Genomic DNA, 24737 nt, shown 5'->3' on the forward strand with positions numbered 1-24737 from the left:
CGCTCTTGAGATTCTTTTTATCCATGCTTAGCATGTTGGCAGGCATGAGCCAATGATTTAACTGGAATGTAAAAATGGTAGAGATGCAGCTGTTGCAGTATCTGGGGTTTTGTGTGGCCTAATGTCATGTCATGTCATGAGATGTGGTTCCTGATTTTCGTGCTTTTTTTTGCCCTGCCATCAGTGAACTTTCATCCATTTGGCATCTACTTTCAAATGCTTCTTCCATTTTCTCCTCATAAGTGAACCTATCTCCATAAAAAGTTGTCTTTCTGGTGAGTGTTTTCTGACTGTGGCTTATTATATTACAGGAGAGTCAACCTACCTGTGATCCCTGTGCCCAATTCCTTCTTCGCTGGAGCGGTGCTTGGCCACTAACACGAGCTGTGGGGTGTGCATGGGATCCTTCTCCAGAAAGCAAGCTGTACAGCAATAGTCCTTATGGCACTTCTGCTTTTTTTGTTATTTTCTTTACTTTCTCCTTCATATAACATGTAGAAAGTTGTAAAAAGCATTATATGTTCACTTTGACTGTGTTTGTACTTTTATCTTTTTCGCTTAAATAATACAGTAGCGTACAACTGATAATGTCAGTTTCGTGTTTGAAGTTGTGCTTCCAAGTGTGAATTTTGATATTAGCTTTCATTGTTTTAAGATTCTGTAACAGCAGTCCCTGCAGGGTTTTGTGTGCTAAATTTTTATGCGAAATGTCCATTTCCTTGTAGTTATATTGAGTTTCAGTGGTCACAGCTGACGTTCTGAAATCACATCTTATTTTCATTTGTGCTGTTTTACGTTTGGTGGTTGAATATTTTGTATGAAATTTTGAACTTGTGTGTGTGTGTGTGTGTGTGTGTGTGTGTGTGTGTGTGTGTGTGTGTGTGTGTTAAATGTATGGTAGATGGTAGTACGTAATATGTATAGAATTACATAGGGATGTATGTCATGCATTAGAATGGCAAAACAACAATAAGATGCCTAACAATAGCTAATAGCTGTGTGGCATATTTTTTTAATGATTGTGTAGTGCAATTATCAGTATTAATTGGCGTATTGAATGGCATTGATATAATGTGTAACGATGAACGGTTTTTTGCTATGCAGCATGTTCATTTCAAGTGATGTAGTTACATCATCAGGTCCACTTTATGTATTGTGCCTACTTGCATATTTTATTTCATATTCCATACAGATTGTAGTGTCCCTTTTAACAGAGACGTGTAAGATTACCTGGTCATTATTTATGCACTTTTGTCTGATTATTTCTGTTGAATTCCAGTATATGGATCTGTGATAGTTTCTGAACCCTTACAGTTTTAAGAACAAATGAATCATCTCATGAAATTATGTGTGTGATTGTGGATTAGAGTGAGCATGATCTCTTTGGTATATCAACATTTAATTTATAATTTATTGCAGTAAATGAAACTGTGATAATTAAGGTGTACATACTTATTGCATTGATACTAAAAGGCAACTAATTTGGTTATGTTAATTATTATGTTGTAGTGGAGAATATGGAATGATTCAAAGCACAGAAGTACAGGGGAATACTCAGATGAGGAGAGTGTAATTAGAGGATATAAAAAAGGGTATATGAAGAAAAGAGAAATAGGGAGCCACTGAAGTGATAGAGCTATAAGGTTTATGCCAAATGGTTAACAAAGACCTGAAATACGTATTAATGAGGGGGATGAAATCTGAGTTCACTGTTAACATATTAATTCTGTGTTGTGCAACATGTTAAACATCAGGTTGTCACGAAAGAGGACTGTTCAGTCTTTCAGTTGAAGCCTATGCTGAAAATATGTTGGATTATTAAAAAGCCTTTATATCCATAAGTTATATGTAGCTTGAATCACCATGAATATTTCACCATTATTTTATTTTATGTTACATTTGTTTTATTTATGTTAGACCTTAACCATCAATTCTCTTCTTGTAGCATACATCCTAATTTTCTTTGATCCTTAATCTTTGTCTAAATTTGTTACATATCATGTCTTTCTCTTTTCCCTCTTTTTTATAAATCACTTTCCTCTATCTGGCTTCTTTTTCTCTCTATTTTCACACTAATCTTCATGTAATGATGTGCTACACAAATGGATTGTCACGCATCATCTGTATTCACACTCTGTCCCCAGACATTGCACATTTCATCACCATCATGCATTTATTACCATCCTGGTTGCTTTCCAAGTCAGATACCTATGTGAAATGTGATAATGAGTTAAGAGTTAAGTTTGCATTAATACAAGTTCATATATTTGTCTTACTAGGCTGGAAACATGTATCAATACTTTCACAACCTCCACAAATTATATTGAAAATTATTTTGCAGTATTGATAAATAATTCTAAAAATATCATGATGAGACCTACAGAGCAAGGGAAAAAGCGATCTTGCAGGCCTGCCCATGGGTGATCGTTATGTCACAGGATTTGTTTTTAATGATTCTGTGTTTCTGAAGACTGCAGATACTTTTCCAAAAAAGCAGTCAAAGTAACATAATTCACTTTCTTATCAGTTACATCACCTTGTTTGCTGCTGGGAATAGAGTATTAATTTTAATAGCTAAAAAAAAATCACAATGCCCAATTTTCTTCTTCTTCTTCTTCTTCTTCTTCTTCTTCTTCTTCTTTTCCTCCCATTTCACTTTTGAAGGTGATGAAAATTTGTGATATGCGTAAGGGAGTCTTTAAAACTGGCACAGGAATGACAGCTTAAGGAGAGTGATCTACCCATAGAATCGGCTCATTATTTTCTGCTCTCATGGGAATAAACAGAGTAGTGTTAATACATCCATGTGTTTCATTTCTATACAATTAGAATCTGTTTTTAATCACGAACAACCTTCTGATTGGTCAGTAAGCAGTATGGTCCGACTCTCTCCGCTCTACATAGCTTTAGATTGTAAATATTGGTAGGAATAAATAACACAATCCATCATCCAAGTTTGTTGATTGCCATGAAGAGCATTAGATTTTGGCCTTTAATCCCCTGGACTCTGGCTTGGTGTGACATATCCTTTTCTCTACATTTGCTGTGGCTTTCCTACATACCATTTTTCTAATAAGCTCATAAACAGCTCTGAAGTCTTACCATCAAATGTTTTTTTATTGTTGTGGAGATTTTTGACACTGGCAAGTCTTATGACAAATCATTAGAATTGTTTGCTTTTTGTTTCTTAATTTGTCTTTACAGTTATTATAAACTAGCCCTAACTTTGCATGCGTAGCGCAAAGTATTTATGGCTGAACGATTTGTGTGATGCTGCAGTAATAAATTATGTAAACAAACCTGAATCAGTCTGTTGAATAATAAAAGCCGAACTAAAATTTGTACCGTAGTTCCCGAGATTAGTTTTCACAATACGAACAAAAAAATGTCTTGGGGGCTTTAAATTATAACATGTGTAGATAATGACATAAGTGAGGTACAGTTTCCTGAATTAATGTGTCTGAAAATAGCATTTACACAAAATGACTGCAGTCTCATTAGTTATGATTCTTGGAATTTGTGACTCCATGCACTTTGATAGAAATCATTTATTTATTAAATCTTCTTTCTTTATTAAATTTTCCATTACAGTATGTGCACTATATTTACCTTATGTTGAACAGGGTTAGACAAAAGTGCTGTTTTGTTTATACAGTCAGGGATATTGATATTGGTGCAGTAAAATCTTTTCATGTTACTAACCACATCAATCTCCAGGGTAACCATAACATTGTGGGAAGCATTATTGTCTCCTCAGGTCTTCTGGAAAATACGGGAGGAGGGCTATTGCACTAACATGTTGCAAAAATTTTCACAAGCACATTAATATCAATGTCAGTCATTAAGAGTGATTGAGTTCAAGTTTGATAGTAATTTCCATGGTGCCTGACTATTGATTTTACATGCTATAGTGACATAAATTGTATCTTCATACTTCAATCATTTTTTAAAAATGTGTCCAAAAATACTTATTTCAATGTAGTGTGTGATTGTTGTTGGATTTTACCTTTTCTTTCTACAGCTCCGTAACCTTTGTAAACAGTATATTCACTAATTGTTATATTCAGTAGTAAGAGTATTCTTTGTCATACCTGCTATAAAATGAATATTAAGGCACTTTTTTGTTCAATGTTTTATGGTTTCTCACTAAGGAAGTTACAGAAGTTATTCTGTTTTGTGCTGTTACATTGTGTGGATTTTGTTGACTTACCTTCTGCTGTATATCTTACTGTTGCTCCATTATGTCTTGGCTAGCAGGTGGCGCATCTAATATCACATGCTCATAAGAGTTTGGAGGAACTTGCACATGCTGATGGACGATGGCAGAAATATCTTCAAGCCATAGTGGATCAGCAGTAGGAGCTGCATCACGTCTTCATGATTCTTTTACAAACAGTTTTTGCTGAGCAGTGGTTTTCTTTGTCTGAAAATTAAAACATGGTGTACCTTTAGCAATATCCCAAGTTATGTAATTTATGTGTTGCAATATGATATGTTCTTATTTATTATATATGTGTGAAAATGCATTATCGGCATAGTATATGTAGTCTTGTGTGTGCTCCCATTTTTGTTTTCATTTCTCCATTTAGCATGTTTCTGCTGTTGGCACAGATACATTCAATTGGGTTAGATTCATTACTTTTGAATGTAAAATTTGTGCTATTTGTAGTTGACTGCATGTGATAAAGGTTCCTGAAAATGTGTTGCAATAACAATCACACAGAACATATATACATGGTACAATAACTAAATACATTGTAATCCTTTTTATATATTCATCACATACATATTGGAAGAAGCATTTAACAGTAATAGTAATTTCATTGAAATGTGTATATTTTGTTGTTATGCATAAATGTTTTGTAAATATACAAACATGGTTGATGTTAGCAATTCCAGTTTAGTTATAGAAATCAGTGTTTTGTTTTTGTTTGGTAAGATGCTAGGTGAAGTATGTTCCTCGTTTCCCAAGAAGCACTAGAATGCTAGAAAATTATAATTATCTTACAGGTATTGAAATATTTTTGATTGTTATGTCAGTGGAGTTGGAAAAGAAATATATTATTTTTTTAAGATGGAACTAATGAAAATCTCCACTTGGTCAAAAAATATAATTGTGGTCACAAAACATTTGCATAGTACTTTTTTTTTTTTAAAAAAAGGAGCTTGTTTCATATACAGTGAGGCTTCCATTATTTTTTTAATTCCAAATATTTATTTATTTATAGTATACAACTTCTCTCACTTGTTTTTCACAGTCATAATTTCTTTAAACTTTCAAAGTTGACGTGAACAAAATATGAACGTTAAAGATACTTAATTTGAAACAAGAGGTTGATATCTGTAAAAAAAGTTAAGGCAGATATATTTTCACTTATTTCTATAAATAGTTGAGAACGGACATTTTCATAGAGAATTTCCAATATGATTGTTAAGACTCTGATCAAAAATTTTTGCCTATAGTTTTCTGGTTTGATCCTTCACTCTGTCTCTCATCTTTTGGTTGGTGTAATAGAATTATGATTCGTAAAAGCCGAGGAATTTATGAACATGAAAACTTTATTTAATTTTTCCATATGTTTGGTTTAAACACACAAGTTCCTTTTCTAAATATAATTTTTAGCTAATTTATCAGCAGAACAACTCAGATTTTACTACCAGATTATACAGTAAGGTTATATTGATCATATTTATTATTTGATACAGCTTCTGGATATGTTTGTTGTAATTTTGTTTCTTTCTCATTTACTCACTCTCAAGCCTTTTTGTATCTGATATGTGCCTGTTATTTGACATAAACAAAGTTATTTTTGTCATACGTGCTCAAGAGTATGTCCCAGGAACAACATGCACAAGTTTTTCAGATTTTATACTACTGTTATCCACCGCATGTTACTTGCTGCAGTTTTTTTAATTTTCATATTCATTACTTGTGTTTTTTTTTCCTTCCATTTCATGTAGGACTGTAGTGTTATTATATAAGAAATTACTAAATATGCCATCACAGCATCCATTACATGTAGCAATTCCACTTCACTTGAAACTACAGTATTGTTATACTTAAATTTTCTTTTCCTCGCCATTTGTGCTAGACACATTACATTTAGGCTGAGTACATTTGTTGTGTGACTGAGGTAGATGTTACAGAACAAGAAATGAAAGAAAGAAAGGCAGTTCCTCATTAAATTGTGTTTTGTTTCAGTTACATGAGTGACTGTTGAATAATTTCTATATTCTGCAAACCATAAAGTCACAGTCACACTGCCATTCATCTGCAGGGAATGGAAGAACTTTCTTCTTGACAGATACAGAAGCTTGCACTTGTGCACAACAAAATTTCTGTAAATGTCTTTGTCAAACTGACCGTTCCAAATTTTGTCTAGGGCATATTAAACTCTGAGGATGTATCACAATGTATTTGGATTGGGAGATACAGAACTTTTGTTTTCTGTTGTTGATGAAAACTGTGTTTCTACAGTCTGATACTTACTTGTGTAGCATTTTCAGAGCTAATATTCTACAAGGCTTGTGTATTGTGTCTAGGTTTATATGTTCAACAATAGATTAACTAAAAGCTCTACATGTCTGTGAGAAATTAAATTTGTGGGGGGCATAGGTTTCCTAGTGAGAGGTGTCATCTTTGAAGATGGAGTACAAGACTCATTTAAAGACTGTAACAAGCCATTGTATCCAAGCAGTTTTCTGGGATATGAAAATTGCAATAACATCTTGTTGTTTTCTGTACACTTTTTTCCTCTCTCTCTCTCTCTCTCTCTCTCTCTCTCTCTCTCTCTCTCTCTCTCTTTTTCACTTGCATATCGAGGAAGTTCACATTCAGTTGTCTCGAACTGTGGCTATGGTACCTGGTACTTACAGTGGTTGAGCGAAGGATAAGGTGACTGTATAGTTTGCTTCTTTGTCACTGTTTGATTCCTCTTTGTGGCTGGCTACTCGTGAAAAGAGTGGCAGTTGAAGAATCAGACTCGGTTAACATTGCTTTTATGTTGATAAAATATTTAAATGAATGCAATAACAAAAAGACATAATGGAACATCCAACTTAAATTGTTATGGAAACCTCATCTAACCTCAGTGTGCCAGGAAAGAAGAGAGCGGCCTGTTGATTTTGGTACCATAGTGGTAAAACCTATGTTTTTCCATGCCAGGTTACTCATTCTTATTGACAGTTACAGTTAGATTTCCTTCATTCTTTATATCCCAACTCCTCTTACACTTTCTTACTATCAGAAGTTAAAGTATAGTTGATTTGGAAAACTGTGTTGTATTATGCCCTACAACTATTTTGATTTACCCTACCCTTAAACATAAAATTTGAGAAGTCCTGTCATATGCGAAATAATATCCATTGTTCACATTAATTTTATATTTTAATTTCCAACAGAATGTATATAAATTAAAGTAGGAATATCTGTTGGGGGGGAAATATGACACTGAAACTGGAAATAATGTGAAAGATTCCTGTGCCAAAATGGAACCCCCTTGTCCCTCCCAGCTATCAGCTATAAATAAAATTCATTGTGTCTTTTGTGATGGAAAGTTGACTGCTACTTGCCTCATTGTGTAGATGTGAATTTATTTGATGCTGAATTACATTGCCATAGAACTATATATAAGTTTTTTGTGTGATTGATTTAAAAGATTAAGAAATGTATGATGGAACAACTGCTAGTTCAGTGCTCTGATCATATTTCCAAGAACAGAACTGCTTCTTTGTTGCAAACAGTACTTTGCTGTACTTATGAATGATGTTTGCAGTAATTTCAAAGTGCAGAAGTTTAAGGAATGCCCTTCTTACTTTCATAACAACTCAGTTGTTCTAGTTGTTCCACAGTTGTTTGTAGTATTCTATTATGAAAGAAATTATTAACGTCCTCTTCACGGAACAGTTCCTTAATGGGTTCTGCTATATTGCTTTTTTGAGTGAGTTTCTAATTATTGTTAACTAAATTACACAAACGTAATCAACATTAAAGGCAATGAATATATTTCACTCAGACTTGCTATGTCAAATTGTTATTCCATGTCATCATAGAAAATCGAATCTCAATCACTGATATACTTTCATAGTAATTTACTCAAAAATATATATTTACGTATTGACTCTTCATTGTGTGCAAAATTTAAAAGATGCATTACTTTGACAAAATGATGTAAATGTACTTTAACAGGACTGATTATATCTTTTTTGTGTTGTGTTTGTTTATGACTGCAGTATAGTATTGTATTGCTGTGCTTTGTGTCAATGAAGAGAAGAAGTGTGCCTTGATTGTAATGTAGTGTTCAACCTAGAAAGTACAAAGCTGTTAACTTGATCTCAATGCTAGGAAATAGAGTAGATGTTAATGCTAATTACAATAGATAACTTCTTGATGTATGTACTGTTTTGTGATGTTGCCATTATGCAACTGTTGAGGTGCAAACTTGCCTGCAAATTTTTTTTTTACTCTGAGAAATGATTGATTGTACTTGAGTCTTAAATAGTTCTGACTTTAGTTACTAATTTTTCTCCTATAAATTGTTTCACTTGTGCCAAAATTTTACTATTCATTTTTAATACTGCTATTAAAGATTTGTGAATATGACAGTTTCTACTGTATGTTTGTCAGTGTTTGTCCTTTGCTTCAATTTTTTTTTATTTACTGTTTTTTAACTATCTATTAGATTGTTGTACTTAAACCCTTGTCAGAATGCAAGGCATATTTGATTACCATACTCACTGAAATATTCGTTGTATCAGTGATGTGCCATTCCATGTTGTTGATCAGCTTATTTAAAAAGTTATTAACTTGCAACATTTGGTGACTGAAAAATTGTGAATAGAAATTTATTTCAGTATTTGCCTTGTCTGCCTTAAAATCAGAAAACAGTGATAAAATAAAAGAGTTACAAAAAATTACACTCTCTAGTTTCTAATAAATTTTTTTTCTTTCCTCCGAAGACACCATTTGCTTGGTATGTTTTTCTCATCATTATCAGGTTTACCACTCCTAGGAAAACAATACTGTATGTGTTGAGTGCCCAATTGCAAGAAACGAAAGAAAGGGAAGCAGGAATGGTTTTGTAAACCCTTTGCTGGTGCCACTAACAGTATCAGAATAACTTTGTGGCTTCCAAATACTTTGGAATTTTTGTGCATTATGTAATTTATAAAACTAAGACCCAATAAAGAGAACTGAAGAATTTCAATACCCACATGTCATTACAACAAATGAATTAATTTTTTTAGGAATAGAGGAGATGACTCGTTGAAAGGCAGAAGTGCTGAATCGTTGATAGGTACACAAACGAAAGGTACAGTGATTGGCTAGCTTCCTTTTTCGAGCTTGTAGTAAACACAAACACAAACACACACACACACACACACACACACACACACACACACACACACACGTCTCCCTACGTTATGCTCAGTCGACTGCCAGCTCTTTTCCTGGTCCATGGTGAGGCAGTTAGAGAGGCCAGGTGGCAGACAACTGAGCATGTGATGCCATAGAGTAGGACATGAGATAACAGCACATGTGTAGCTGATACAGGGGACAAATTGGCCGGGGCTAGAGGGGGCAGGGGATGGTGCACGCATGCCTCCCCCGTTCCACCCATACTCACACATTATTTGGTGGAGATTGTGGGTGGGGGCAATGCATTACCTAAATTTTAGGCCAGGAAGGCTATGATAGTGAAGGACGTGCTGTAAGGGTAGGTCCCATCTGCGTGGCTCAGAATGCTGTTGGTGGTGCAGAGGATCCAGATGGCAACGGTTGTGAAGTATCCATTGAAATTTCCCATGTTGTGCTCTGCTGCATGTTATGCCACTGGGTGATCCACCTTGCTTTTAGCAACAGTTTGGCAGTGGCCATTCATTCTAGTTGACAGCTGACTGGTTGTCATACAATGTAAAATGCCGTGCAATGGTTGCAGCAGGGCTGGTATGTAATATGGCTATTTTCACAGGTGTCCTGGCCTCTGCTGGGGTAGGATAAGCCTGTGAAGGGACTGGAATAGGTGGCGCTGGTTGGGTGGATTTTTGCAGGTCTTGCATCTGGGTGTTGCATGGTGCTATGATCTCTGTGACATGGTAATGGTGTAGGGAGTGACTATGGTATAGGGACTGACTAGGATGATGTGGAGGTTTGGTGGGTGGCGGAACACCACTTTCAGAGAGGTTAGGAGTATCTTGGGCAGGATTTCTCTGATTTCAGGTCTTGATGATACATAATCAAAACCCAGTCGGGTATGAGAAACAGGTGTGTGAGGATATGGCGCAGGAAATCTGTTTGTGAATTAGGTCTGGAGGATATTGCCTGTCTCCAAAGGCCTTTTTGGGGCCTTCTGCATACTGGGCAAGGAAGTTCTCATCATTGCAGGTGCATCTACCACAGGTGGCCAGGCTGTATGGGAGGGATTTTTTGGTTGGAAGCAGTGTAAGCTGTCAAAGTGCTGGTATTGTCGGTGATTGGTGGGTTTGGTGTGGACCGAGGTGTTGATGGAGCCATCTGAGAGGAGGAGATGGACATTAAGGAAGGTGGCACGATGGGTGGAGGACGGCCAGGTGAAATGGATGAGAGAGAAGGTGTTGAGGTCATGGAGGAATGAGGATAAGGTTTCCTGGCTTTGGGTTTACTCACATGGCACCTTCCTTAGTTAGTGGGCCACCTAGAAGGAACATTCCTAGCATTCCAAAACCCCAAACACCTGATCTGGTTCAGGTGTATTGATTATATCCCTACAATCTGGAACCAAGGCTAGGATGTCTTATCCTCATTCCTCCACAACCTCAACACCTTCAGATCCATCCACACACCTCGGTCCACCTGAAACCCACCAATCACCAAACAGTACCTCCACTTTGACAGTTGCCTTCCCTTCTACACCAAAAAATCCCTCCTATAAAGCCTGGCCTCCTATGGTAGACGCATCTGCAGTGATGACAACTCCCTCGTCCAGGATGGTGAAGGCCTCCCCAAGACCTTGGCAGACAGGCAATAACCTTAAGACCGAATTCGAAAGCAGGTCTCCCATGTCATATCCTCACACACACCTGATCCTCATATCCATCACAAGGCCGCGCAGGATTAGCCGAGCGGTCTAAGGCACTGCAGCCATGGACTGTGTGGTTAGTCCCGGCAGAGGTTCGAGTTCTCCCTCGGGCATGGCTGTGTGTGTTTGTCCTTAGGATAATTTAGTCTAAGTAGTGTGTAAGCTTAGGGACTGATGACCTTAGCAGTTAAGTCCCATAAGATTTCACACACATTTTCCATCACAAGACCCAACCACAAAGCAAGCTCACCCCCTCGTCACCTAGTACCACCGCGAACTGGAACCACTGAACCACATCTTTCGTCAGGGCTTTGATTATGTATCATCATGCCTTGAAATGATAGAAATCCTACCCAAGATGCTTCTAACTCCCCCAAAGTTGTGTTCTGCCACCCACCCAACCTACACAACATCCTAGGTCATTCCTATGCCACCCACTACCCCAGTCCCCTGCCACAAGGATTGTACCAGTTAGGAAGACCCTGATGCAAAAACAGCCCAGTCAACTAACCGAGCATCACCTACTCCAGTCCCTTCACAGGCTCATCTTACCCCATCAGAGACGGGGAGACCTGTGAAAGCAGCCACGTTATACACCAGCTCTGCTGCAACCATGTTGTTGTTGTTGTTGTGGTCTTCAGTCCTGAGACTGGTTTGATGCAGCTCTCCATGCTACTCTATCCTGTGCAAGCTTTTTCATCTCCCAGTACCTACTGCAACCTACATCCTTCTGAATCTGCTTAGTGTATTCATCTCTTGGTCTCCCTCTACGATTTTTACCCTCCACGCTGCCCTCCAATACTAAATTGGTGATCCCTTGATGCCTCAGAACATGTCCTACCAACCGATCCCTTCTTCTGGTCAAGTTGTGCCACAAACTTCTCTTCTCCCCAATCCTGTTCAATACTTCCTCATTAGTTATGTGATCTACCCATCTAATCTTCAGCATTCTTCTGTAGCACCACATTTCGAAAGCTTCTATTCTCTTCTTGTCCAAACTATTTATCGTCCATGTTTCACTTCCATACATGGCTACACTCCATACGAATACTTTCAGAAATGACTTCCTGACACTTAAATCAATACTGGATGTTAACAAATTTCTCTTCTTCAGAAACGCTTTCCTTGCCATTGCCAGCCTACATTTTATATCCTCTCTACTTCGACCATCATCAGTTATTTTGCTCCCCAAATAGCAAAACTCCTTTACTACTTTAAGTGCCTCATTTCCTAATCTAATTCCCTCAGCATCACCCGACTTAATTAGACTACATTCCATTATCCTTGTTTTGCTTTTGTTGATGTTCATCTTATATCCTCCTTTCAAGACACTGTCCATTCCATTCAACTGCTCTTCCAAGTCCTTTGCTGTCTCTGCAACCATTGCGCGGCATTTTAGATAGGTATGACAACCAGCCAGCTGTCAACTAGAATGAATGGCCACCGCCAACTGCTGTCAAAAACAAGATAGACCACCCAGTGGCACAACATGCAGCAGTGCACAGCATGCGAGATCTAAATGGCTGCTTCACAACCTATGCCATCTGGATCCTCCCCACCACCAACAGCTTTTCTGAGCTGCACAGATGGGATCTGTCCTTACAGCACATCCTTCACTCCTGTAACATTCCTGTCCTAAACCCAAGGTAACTCATTGTCCCCTCCCCCTCACCTCCCCAATTTTGTGTGTGTGTGTGTGTGTGTGTGTGTGTGTGTGTGTGTGTGTGTTTCCTACAAGTTGAAGAAGTACATGTGTTCCGAAAGCTAGCCAGTCCCTGTAACTTTTGTTTGTGTACCTATCACCGAAGCAACACCTCTGCCTTTCGGTGAGTTGTCTCCTCTATTCCTAAATAATTAGTAATTCTCAACCAGAACTTCCCATACATTAGAATACTAAATTTTATTATTTGGGATCCTCAGTTACCTCAGAATTCCTTCCTATACCATTGTTTTTATCCACAAAAAAGGGGGGGGGGAGATTTGAGGGGGATTGGGGGAGAAAGTAAGTGTTGCAGATATGAAAATAATCACAACTTAAGGTATAGAAAGCATGTGCAAAAATCCTCTTCACAAAAATAACTTTCAGTTTGATGCCCTCTGCAGTATTTGCAAGACCTATTCCAAAACGGTTTTGAACATTAAGGGAGCTGTATCAGCTTTTTAACTGTCACTCTTTATCATTTCTCGCCAAGTTTTCTGTCCATCTTCTACTGTTTTCTTCTACCTTTTTGGACACTCCGTGTCTGAATTTAATTTCTAATTTTTTATTTATTATTTCATCTGTTCTTTATGTCCTTTGGTAACTCTGACAAATTTTGTTTCTGCATTTTGAACGTGCCTGCTTGTGGTTCTTTTTCTTTCTTTTTTCCATAATTGAAAAACCGCGACTCACTTTTGTGTGTTTTAGTGTAAGGAGACCAACAGTTTTATAAACTTTGCTTTGTGTTTCATTCTGTGTATTAATGTTTAGTAGTCTGTTCCATGTTCGATATGTTATGCTAAACTTTTAACTTTTTTTTGTATATTGTTATCATACACATCATTGGTAAGGTTTAATTGACAGAACTGGAAAAAAAATCTGTCCACCAAGGCTACATCCCCATTGGGTTAACACTGCTTACCCCATCTCTTTGTGCGAGTTTTAAGCCTTGAAGAACTGTCAGTTCCCTGTCAATGTATGCACAAGAACGGAAAAAGCCCTCTACCTGTGCAAAGTAGTCAAATATATCAAAACAAAATAAATGTTGAAAGTATCCTACTCAATTAGCAGTTCTGCCTCGGAACATGCACTCACACCTCTACAGAAAGCCACTCTGAAAGTAGTCTTCAGTTATCACCTACTTCAAGTATGACAGTCAGTAGGTGTGACCGTACATCCTCGAAATTAGTATTGCACAAATAGCAATAGGTTCCTAAATGCAAGCTAAGGTGTGTGTCATCAGTAATTTAACATGAATGAATTTTTGACCAGAAATAAATAGCTTCAGTCATGCTTTTCAATACATATGAGTAACTATGGTTAAATAACTTGCAATCTGTAATGCTTATCTGAGAATAGAGTAGGATATGAGAAAAGCTTATGTACAGTAACTAACTCATGGTTGTCCAAGACAGACTAATTCTCTGAGATAATAGTATTTTCCCCTTCCACTGTAAATTTATGACACTAAAACAGTTTTGACATTACCTCCTCTAAAAAAAATTATATTAAACATTTCTTTCCTGAAATGATTATGCTTCTCAGTAGCCACTTAACGGCATGTTTATGTTCCATAAACCAAAATAGAACATTTTATCTCTTAAGTTAAGAATGTACTCCCTAGCTCGCTTTCACCTTAGGTCATACTTTATCAGGAAAGTAGGGATATATATCTAATAAAAATGGAAGTGAGTTATTGTTTTCTCTCTGCTCACATTCATGCATTTCTGCTGTTGACTAAATAATGCACATCTATTCAGTAGATCTTTATCATGACAAATTGTGTCCCAAAAAGTGTGTAGAATATGTTTACGTCAATTCCAAATCCGTTTAAGTGCTTAAAAGTCACACTGGTATTTCTCATGCACTATGAAGCACAAACAGATGATTTTTTGGACTACATTATGGAGGGGTGATTAAACTTGGGTACTTTACTGTGGATCTGAAAATAATTAGCACTCTGGCACCACACATGTTGAACATCATAAAGAAGTTAGCAAAAAAAAAGTGCTAACAGTTTTATAGGATAGAAATTGGCTCACTAATCATCGAAACTTTGCTTCAAGATTGACACTGTCAGTGCTGAAGGCTACTGCGAGAGACTGTGCAAATCGAGTCAGGCTATTCACAACAAACAGTGATGAATATTGTTACAGGTACTTTGTTTTCTGTAAAACAACATCCATCAAATTACACATACAGCACACACGAAGTGGTGTGGTCCTTTAGATGTTTCATTTAGCTGCATCAATCATGATTCTAGAGCATGAAACGAGTGTCAATTCTCATTTCTAAAATTGAAGGAATACAATGATTATCTTCAAGTTTTAGATTACTAGCTCTGCTGTTAGGCAACCGGGGTTCACTCAGCCTCATTATGCCAGTTGAGGAACTGCTTGCAACTCAAAGGTCTGCAAAGCTGATGATTGGGATGTGATGTGCTGACTATAGGCTCTGCCTTACCATATTCGAATGATGCCATTGGCTGAGGATGACATGGTGGTCAGTTGTGTCCGATTGGCCCATCTGAAGGCAAAATGGTGGAAATTTGCTTTAAAGTTGCCAGATCCTTCACACAATGATCTTCACTCACTCAAATGTGAGCTACCTTCAGGTATTTTCTAGCACTCACATTTTCAAAATGCTGTTGTCATACTTATTAACAATCCACCGAGGAAAAAAATTACATCCAAGTTTCAATCTGGAAACTAATTAAACAGTATATGAGTGTGCTAGACCATTGGGCGTTATTTATGCTAATTCATTCAAATGATCATTTTTTTCCAAGTGACAGCTATTTCTATCTTCAGTTACACTTTACAAACTGTTGTTAAACAGATTTTACCAGTTTGATGGCTTTTCTGCTGTTTTTGTACTGGTTTATGTGCCATTTGTTTATGTATGTGAGCCACTACATTCTACTTGGAGTTCTGGTGATCATAACATGAGAGATACAGCAACATCATTGATACTGTATATGTTGTTGTTGTTGTTCTAGTTTTCAGTCTGAAGACTAGGTCACTGCAGCTCTGTGTGCTACTCTATCCTTGGAAGCCTCTTCCTGCCTGAATAACTTCTGTAGCCTACATCTATTTTAATGTGTTTACTGTGTTCATCCGTTGGTCTTCCTCTACAAGTTTTACTCCCACACCTCCCTCCAGTACCAAACTGAAAATTCCTGCATGCCTCTGTATGTGATCCTTTCTTTTAGTTAAATTGTGCGATAAATTTCTATTTTTTTTCCCAGTTTGATTCAGTAACTCCTCATTAATCAATACATCTATCAATCTAATCTTCAACACTCTCCTATAGTACCACATTTCAAAAACTTCTTTTCTGTTGTTGCCTGAACTGCCTATGGTCCATGTTTCACTTCTGCACAAGGGTACACAGACATCACTTAGATTTATGTCAGATGTTAACAAATTCCTCTTTTTCAGAAAAGTATTTCACACTACAGCCGATGTGCACATTCATGTCAGATGTTAAAAGAAATGTATTTCATACTACAGCCAATCTTCACATAAAACTCACTATAAACATAGAAACACACAAAAAACTGAATTTGGTATTCAGCTGTGTTACAATGTCAGACATGTGTATTATTTGTGTATACCATGTTGACAAATGAACACTGAGTACCGTTTGTGTTATACATTGAGGTGTTTCTCAATATTCTCTCTTATAAAGACAAAAACTTATGTTGCACATACATAGAACGTCATTGTGTTGTACAATACTACTTTTAATGACACAAAAATTAATTGCTAGTAATGTTGCAGGAGCCATTAATGAATGTTTGCTAGTTTGATTTGACACAGCTGCTCAGTGCACAGCTATCAAAATGAGTTGTTCCATTAGCAAACACCTACAAGGTACGTGAGAAAAGTAACGAGACTGACAACACTGCGAGTCATCTGGCAGTGCTCTGTTGGTTTACTTTTGTAGACCTGTGTGTTCGTCCCTCCCAATGCTCAGTTCAAGTTTCAGCTCCCTACAGCCATCATATGATTTTTGAGAGAACCATCAGTGAAGTTGTAGTTTTGTTGTGTGTTACGAAGACTGAATGGTGAAGTTAAGGGCAAACGTTAAGCCATCAGGTTTTGTTTTAAACCTGGGGAATTGGTGAGTGTGACCTCTGAAAAATTGAAGCAGACCTATGGTGAACATTTTGAACAGATTGATGGCATTGCCATTGGCAGTCCTCAGTTACCCTTGGTGGCCAACCTTTTTAAGGAGGATTTCGAGGACAGAGTGCTTGAATCAGCTACCCTTAAACCAACTGTATTCTGGACATACGTGGATGATACTTTCATAGTGTATCCTCATGGGGAAGATAAATTGATGGAGTTTCATCACCACCTGAACCCCGCCCGTAACATCATTTGGTTCACTGTGAAAATAGAGAAAGATGGTTGTCTGCCTTTCTTGGATAACTTAGGTAGGTGAAAGAATGACGGCTCTCTGGGGCATTCGGTTTATCATAAATACTTTCATGTTGTTGTTGTTGTTGTTGTGGTCTTCAGTCCAGAGACTGGTTTGATGCAGCTCTCCATGCTATTCTATCCTGTGCAAGCTTCTTCATCTCCCAGTACTTACTGCAACCTACATCCTTCTGAATCTGCTTAGTGTATTCATCTCTTGGTCTCCCTCTACGATTTTTACCCTCCACGCTGCCCTCCAATGCTAAGTTTGTGATCCCCTGATGCCTCAGAACATGTTCTACCAACCGGTCCCTTCTTCTTGTCAAATTGTGCCACAAACTCCTCTTCTCCCCAATTCTATTCAATGCCTCCTCATTAGTTATGTGATTTACCCATCTAATCTTCAGCATTCTTCTGTAGCACCACATTTCAAAAGCTTCTATTCTCTTCTTGTCCAAAGTATTTATTGTCCATGTTTCACTTCCATACATGGCTACACTCCATACAAATACTTTCAGAAACGACTTCCTGACCCTTAAATCTATACTCGAAGTTAACAAATTTCACTTTTTCAGAAGCGCTTTCCTTGCCATTGCCATTCTACATTTTATATCCTCTCTACTGCGACCATCATCAGTTATTTTGTACCCCAAATAGCAAAACTCCTTTACTACTTTAAGTGTCTCATTTCCTAATCTCATTCCCTTAGCATCACCCGACTTAATTCAACTATGTTCCAGTATCCTCGTTTTGCTTTTGTTGATGTTCATGTTATATTCTCCTTTCAAGACACTGTCCATTCCACTCAACTGTTCTTCCAAGTCCTTTGCTGTCTCTGACAGAATTACAATGTCATCGGCAAACCTCAAAGTTTATATTTCTTCTGCATGGATTTTAATACCTACTCTGAATTTTTCTTTTGTTTCCTTTACTGCTTGCTCAATATACAGATTGAATAACATCGGGGAGAGGCTGCAACCCTGTTGCACTCCCTTCCCAACCACTGCTTCCCTTTCATGCCCCTCGACTCTTATAACTGCCATCTGGTTTCTGTACAAATTGTAAACAGCCTTTCGCTCCCTGTATTTTACCCCTGCCACCTTTAGAATGTGAAAGAGAGTATTCCAGTCAACATTGTCAAAAGCTTTCTCTAAGTGTACAAATGCTAGAAACGTAGGTTTGCCTTTTCTTAATCTTTCTTCTAAGATAAGTCGTAAGGTTAGTATTGCCTCACGTGTCCCAACATTTCTACGGAATCCAAACTGATCTTCCCCGAGGTCGGCTTCTACCAGTTTTTCCATTCGTCTATAAAGAATTTGCGTTAGTATTTTGCAGCTGTGACTTATTAAACTGATAGTTCGGTAATTTTCACATTTGTCAACACCTGCTTTCTTTGGGATTGGAATTATTATATTCTTCTTGAAGTCTGAGGGTATTTCACCTGTTTCATACATCTTGCTCACCAGATGGTAGAGTTTTGTCAGGACTGGCTCTCCCAAGGCCGTCAGTAGTTCTAATGGAATGTTGTCTACTCCCGGGGCCTTGTTTCGACTCAGGTCTTTCAGTGCTCCGTCAAGCTCTTCACGCAGTATCGTATCTCCCATTTCATTTCCATCTGCATCCTCTTCCATTTCCATAATATTGTCCTCAAGTACATCACCCTTGTATAGACCCTCTATATACTCCTTCCACCTTTCTGCTTTCCCTGCTTTGCTTAAAACTGGGCGCCATCTGAGCTCTTGATATTCGTACAAGTGGTTCTCTTCTCTCCAAAGGTCTCTTTAATTTTCCTGTAGGCAGTATCTATCTTACCCCTCATGAGATATGCCTCTACATCCTTATATTTGTCCTCTAGCCATCCCTGCTTAGCCATTTTGCACTTTCTGTCAATCTTATCAGTGAGACGTTTATATTCCTTTTTGCCCGCTTCACTTGCTGCATTTTTGTATTTTCTCGTTTTATCAATTAAATTCAGTATCTCTTCTGTTACCCAAGTATTTCTACTAGCCCTCGTCTTTTTACCTACTTGATCCTCTGCTGCCTTCACTATTTCATTCCTCAAAGCTACCCATTCTTCTTCTACTGTATTTCTTTCCCCCATTCCTGTCAATTGTTCCCTTATGCTCTCCCTGAAACTCTCTACAACCTCTGGTTATTTCAGTTTATCCAGGTCCCATCTCCTTAAATTCCCACCTTTTTCAGTTTTAATCTACAGTTCATAATCAATAGATTGTGGTCAGAGTCCACATCTGCCCTTGGAAATGTCTTACAATTTAAAACCTGGTTCCTAAACTTCTGTCTTACCATTATATAATCTATCTGATACCTTCTAGTATCTCCAGGATTCTTCCATGTATACAACCTTCTTTCATGATTCATGAACCAAGTGTTAGCTATGATTAAGTTATGCTCTGGGCAAAATTTTACCAGGCGGCTTCCTCTTTCATTTCTTAGCCCCAATCCATATTCACCTACTACGTTTCCTTCTCTTCCTTTTCCTACTGTCGAATTCCAGTCACCCATGACTATTAAATTTTTGTCTCCGTTCACTACCTGAATAATTTCTTTTATGTCATCATACATTTCATCAATTTCTTCATCATCTGCAGAGCTAGTTGGCATATAAACTTGTACTACAGTAGTAGGCGTGGGCTTCGAATCTATCTTGGCCACAATAATGCGTTCACTATGCTGTTTGTAGTAGCTTACCCGCACTCCTACTTTTTTATTCATTATTAAACCTACTCCTGCGTTACCCCTATTTGATTTTGTATTTATAACCCTGTATTCGCCTGACCAAATGTCTTGTTCCTCCTGCTACCGATCTTCACTAATTCTCACTATATCTAACTTTAACCTATCCATTTCCCTTCTTAACTTTTCTAACCTACCTGCCCGATTAAGGGATCTGACATTCCACGCTCTGATCCGTAGAACGCCAGTTTTCTTTCTCCTGATAACGACATCCGCTTGAGTAGTCCCTGCCTGGAGATCCGAATGGGGGACTATTTTACCTCCGGAATATTTTACCCAAGAGGACGCCATCATTGTTTAACCACACAGTAAAGCTGCATGCCCTCAGGAAAAATTACGGCCGTAGTTTCCCCTTGCTTTTAGCTGTTTCCAGTACCAGCACAGCAAGGCCATTTTGGCGCAGTGTTACAAGTCCAGATAAGTCAATCAACCAGACTGTTGCCCCTGCAACTACTGGATAGCCTGCTGCCCCTCTTCAGGAACCACACATTTGTCTGGCCTCTCAACAGATACCCCTCTGTTGTGGTTGCACCTACGGTATGGCCATCTGTATCGCTGAGGCACGCAAACCTCCCCACCAATGGCAAGGTCCATGGTTAATGGGGGGAGGAATACTCTCATACGAAATACCTGCCCATTTTTGCGTGTTTAAACGAAAGCAGTCAGAGTACTAATTGTGGCAGAGTGCTGCGGTTTGCATGTGTTGACAGAGGATAAAAGACTTTTTGTTTGGAGTATAGAAAGTGGGAGTTATCGAAAAATAGGAATGAAGAAATCGCGTATCCCCGGGGGTTTACATGTTTCTTTATCGAAATTTGCGTGCTCTTAGAAGTGCGTTTCATTGCATGCGTTTTATAGTTCCCATTGTGTAGATAGTAGCATGCTGATAGTTTTCGACAAGTGATGACAACTTGACACTTGCAAATACAAATCAGTAATACTTTCATACTGATTTGTATTTACAAGTGTCAAGTTGTCATCACTTGGCGCAAACTATGAGCATGCCTAAAACACTCGTACACATAGCTCACACTGTCTCAGATCTAGATTTTTTTCCAAAAGTGCTTGACCACCTAAAGAGAGGGTTCAGAAAAAAATGGATGTCCACCCATCAGATTAACAGGGCACTCAGTTAAAAGCAACATAGCATTTAAAATAGCAAGAATCCTCTGTAAATTTCAGGTGAAAGTAACTTTTTGTCCATCATTAAACACTGAAGGCCTTTTGGGATTGGTGGAAGATGACTTGTTATTACAGTAGGCCGGTATTTACAAAATACCTTGTCAGTATAGTATGGGTTACATAGGACATATCACAAACATTGTGAAAAGACGCTGCAGTGAATCTCAATATTGTACTTGCATTTTGCAATCAAGCCAGTCTACTATTGCCAAACACTGTATTTCCGCCAGACATTCAGTGGAGTATGACGGAACTATGATTCTGACCACAGCAACATCTTTTGGGTCTCTGTTATTAAAGAATCCATGAAAATGTGCCTGGCAGAATATCTGATGAACTCTAACAGTGGATACCAGTTGACAGTTGTGGAACCCCATCACCTCCACGATCGATTCTAATCGAAGGCAACATAGGGTACCATTGGCCGTGGTGAGTGGTAATGTAGAGGGCAGCTGAGATCCGCGGTACCACCAGCAAGGGCAGTGCTGCTGGAAAGTGCGTTCCCTCTGTTAACTCAAATTTTGATGCATGGCAGAATACTCACAGTGCACTGTATATGGCGAACTGTAGCAAGTCATCACCAGTCTTCGATGTCTCACCTGAAGATGACTGGTAGGTGCCCACGACTGGTAGGTGCCCAGTCAAAATGTTGTCCATTGAAATATACAAACATGAATTATGCAAACTTGAAATTTGTTTGGACATTCAATTCGCTGGGAAAACTGTAAATTTCACAACTCTCTCTCCTGTGATAATGTTTTCCTGCCCCTCTGTCTACACATTTTGTACTCCTCTCTTACTGCCCATTCCCTCCTTCCCCTCTCTCTGACCTCGTTCTTCTCCCCCCTCTCTCTGACCACGAGCTTCTCCCCCCTCTCTCTGACCACGAGCTTCTCCCCCTCTCTCTGACCACGTGCTTCTCCCCCTCTCTCTGACCACGTGCTTCTCCCCCTCTAACCACGTGCTTGTCCCCCTCTGACCACGTGCTTGTCCCCCTCTGACCACGTGCTTGTCCCCCTCTCTCTGACCACGTGCTTCTCCCCCCTCTGACCATATTGTCCTCCCCCTCTCTCTGACCACGTGCTTCTCCCCCTCTTGCTGACCATGTGCTTCTTCCCCTCTTATGACAATGTCTTTCCTCCCCTCTTCGTGACCATGTATTTCTCCGGCTCTATCTCTCCATGTCTCTTTCTCCCCTTTTTTTGTACATCCTGCCTCTTTCCACCATATATCCATCCTCTTGTCCCCTTATCTACCCATCCTCTTGTCCCCTTATCTACCCATCCTCTTGTCCCCTTATCTACCCATCCTCTTGTCCCCTTATCTACCCATCCTCTTGTCCCCTTATCTGTCCATTCTCTTGTCCCCTTATCTGTCCATTCTCTTGTCCCCTTATCTGTCCATTCTCTTGTCCCCTTATCTGTCCATTCTCTTGTCCCCTTATCTGTCCATCCTCTTGTCCCCTTATCTGTCCATCCTCTTGTCCCCTTATCTGTCCATCCTCTTGTCCCCTTACCTGTCCATCCTCTTGTCCCCTTATCTGTCCATCCTCTTGTCCCCTTATCTGTCCATCCTCTTGTCCCCTTATCTGTCCATCCTCTTGTCCCCTTATCTGTCCATCCTCTTGTCCCCTTATCTGTCCATCCTCTTGTCCCCTTATCTGTCCATCCTCTTGTCCCCTTATCTGTCCATCCTCTTGTCCCCTTATCTGTCCATCCTCTTGTCCCCTTATCTGTCCATCCTCTTGTCCCCTTATCTGTCCATCCTCTTGTCCCCTTATCTGTCCATCCTCTTGTCCCCTTATCTGTCCATCCTCTTGTCCCCTTATCTGTCCATCCTCTTGTCCCCTTATCTGTCCATCCTCTTGTCCCCTTATCTGTCCATCCTCTTGACCCCTTATCTGTCCATCCTCTTGTCCCCTTATCTGTCCATCCTCTCGTGGCCCCTTATCTGTCCGCCCTCTCGTGGCCCCTTCGCTGTCCGCCCTCTCGTGGCCCCTTCGCTGTCCGCCCTCTCGTGGCCCCTTCGCTGTCCGCCCTCTCGTGGCCCCTTCGCTGTCCGCCCTCTCGTGGCCCCTTCGCTGTCCGCCCTCTCGTGGCCCCTTCGCTGTCCGCCCTCTCGTGGCCCCTTCGCTGTCCGCCCTCTCGTGGCCCCTTCGCTGTCCGCCCTCTCGCGGCCCCTTCGCTGTCCGCCCTCTCGTGGCCCCTTCGCTGTCCGCCCTCTCGTGGCCCCTTCGCTGTCCGCCCTCTCGTGGCCCCTTCGCTGTCCGCCCTCTCGTGGCCCCTTCGCTGTCGGCCCTCTCGTGGCCCCTTCGCTGTCGGCCCTCTCGTGGCCCCTTCGCTGTCGGCCCTCTCGTGGCCCCTTCGCTGTCGGCCCTCTCGTGGCCCCTTCGCTGTCGGCCCTCTCGTGGCCCCTTCGCTGTCGGCCCTCTCGTGGCCCCTTCGCTGTCGGCCCTCTCGTGGCCCCTTCGCTGTCGGCCCTCTCGTGGCCCCTTCGCTGTCGGCCCTCTCGTGGCCCCTTCGCTGTCGGCCCTCTCGTGGCCCCTTCGCTGTCGGCCCTCTCGTGGCCCCTTCGCTGTCGGCCCTCTCGTGGCCCCTTCGCTGTCGGCCCTCTCGTGGCCCCTTCGCTGTCCGCCCTCTCGTGGCCCCCTTCGCTGTCGGCCCTCTGGGGCCCCCTTCGCTTTCGGCCCTCTCGCACGTGAGGGCGGACGGGGAAGGGGTCCCGAGAGGGCGGACGGTCAAGGGGGTGCCATAGGGCGGACGGGCAAGGGGGCGCCATAGGGCGGACGGGCAAGGGGGCACCATTATGTGGTTTATCATTTCATAATGTTGCTACTCTTATTGTTCGGGATCCCACGACTTTCACATCAATGACGAGTTCAATACCATATGGGATATCACACATGACTAACACCTGAGAGAGGATAATTTTCATTCAGTTGTGCAGTATTGTACAGAATGTCACGTATCTTGAGTCAGAAAATTGATTTGTTTACATTGATAGTGGAATCACATGTGGAGCATCACGAGCTGTCAGCAGGCGACAGTTGTTGCAACTTCTTTGATATGGCAGCAGAGAGAAAGACTCTGACATGGTGCACCCAGCTCATCACCACTGGACACAGGAGTGGCACAATGTCGTATTTTCAGATGAGTACTATTACTACATACAGAATTTTATGGACTATAAGACACATTTTTTTCTTCGGTAAATTGCCTCCAAAATTCAGGTGCATCTTATACTTGAAATTAATATAAAAATGTCCAGTGTTCGATTTAAAATCCCTGCTAGTCTTAAAAATGTCCATATACTCGATGCTGCAGAAACTTGTCTGTCTCTGGCAACATTGGATTCAACTGGCAGCAGCATTGGACCACTGTAACAAACATGAGCTGTGGGGATTCACAAGCTTGCTAACACCATCTCCCTCCTGCCCCACCTTCACAAACCCGGAACACTGTCTAGCTTGTGATGCATCACTGCAGTGTAAGGTGCTAGTGAACTTGAATTGAAAGTGACTTCTGTTATCAGTAGTAGTACAATATTTTTGTCAGCAGCTAGTTTCATGACGGAAAGAAATAGAAGGTATGGAAACAGAGTAGCTGAGCAGCATTTTGGCCC

At 40.0% G+C, this 24737-nt stretch overlaps 1 protein-coding gene across 6 annotated transcripts in view; it reads left to right on the top strand.

Annotated features, from left to right (window-relative positions):
• LOC124774883 (phosphatidylinositol 3,4,5-trisphosphate 3-phosphatase and dual-specificity protein phosphatase PTEN) overlaps positions 1–24737 on the top strand; it is a 232102-nt gene that overhangs the window by 147625 nt on the left and 59740 nt on the right. The window contains exon 10 of one of the 6 annotated variants that reach the window (XM_047249534.1): positions 4255–5150. The exons of 3 other annotated variants lie outside the window; for them this stretch is intronic. In XM_047249534.1, the coding sequence (XP_047105490.1) occupies positions 4255–4286 (32 nt within the window). In that variant the 3' untranslated portion in view covers positions 4287–5150. Of the gene's footprint in view, positions 1–311; positions 433–4254; positions 5151–24737 lie in introns of those variants that run through there. 2 more of the 6 variants (XM_047249535.1, XM_047249536.1) reach the window with 2 other exon arrangements.

Source organism: Schistocerca piceifrons, chromosome 2, assembly GCF_021461385.2.
Source record: "Schistocerca piceifrons isolate TAMUIC-IGC-003096 chromosome 2, iqSchPice1.1, whole genome shotgun sequence".
NCBI classification, from domain to species: domain Eukaryota; kingdom Metazoa; phylum Arthropoda; class Insecta; order Orthoptera; family Acrididae; genus Schistocerca; species Schistocerca piceifrons.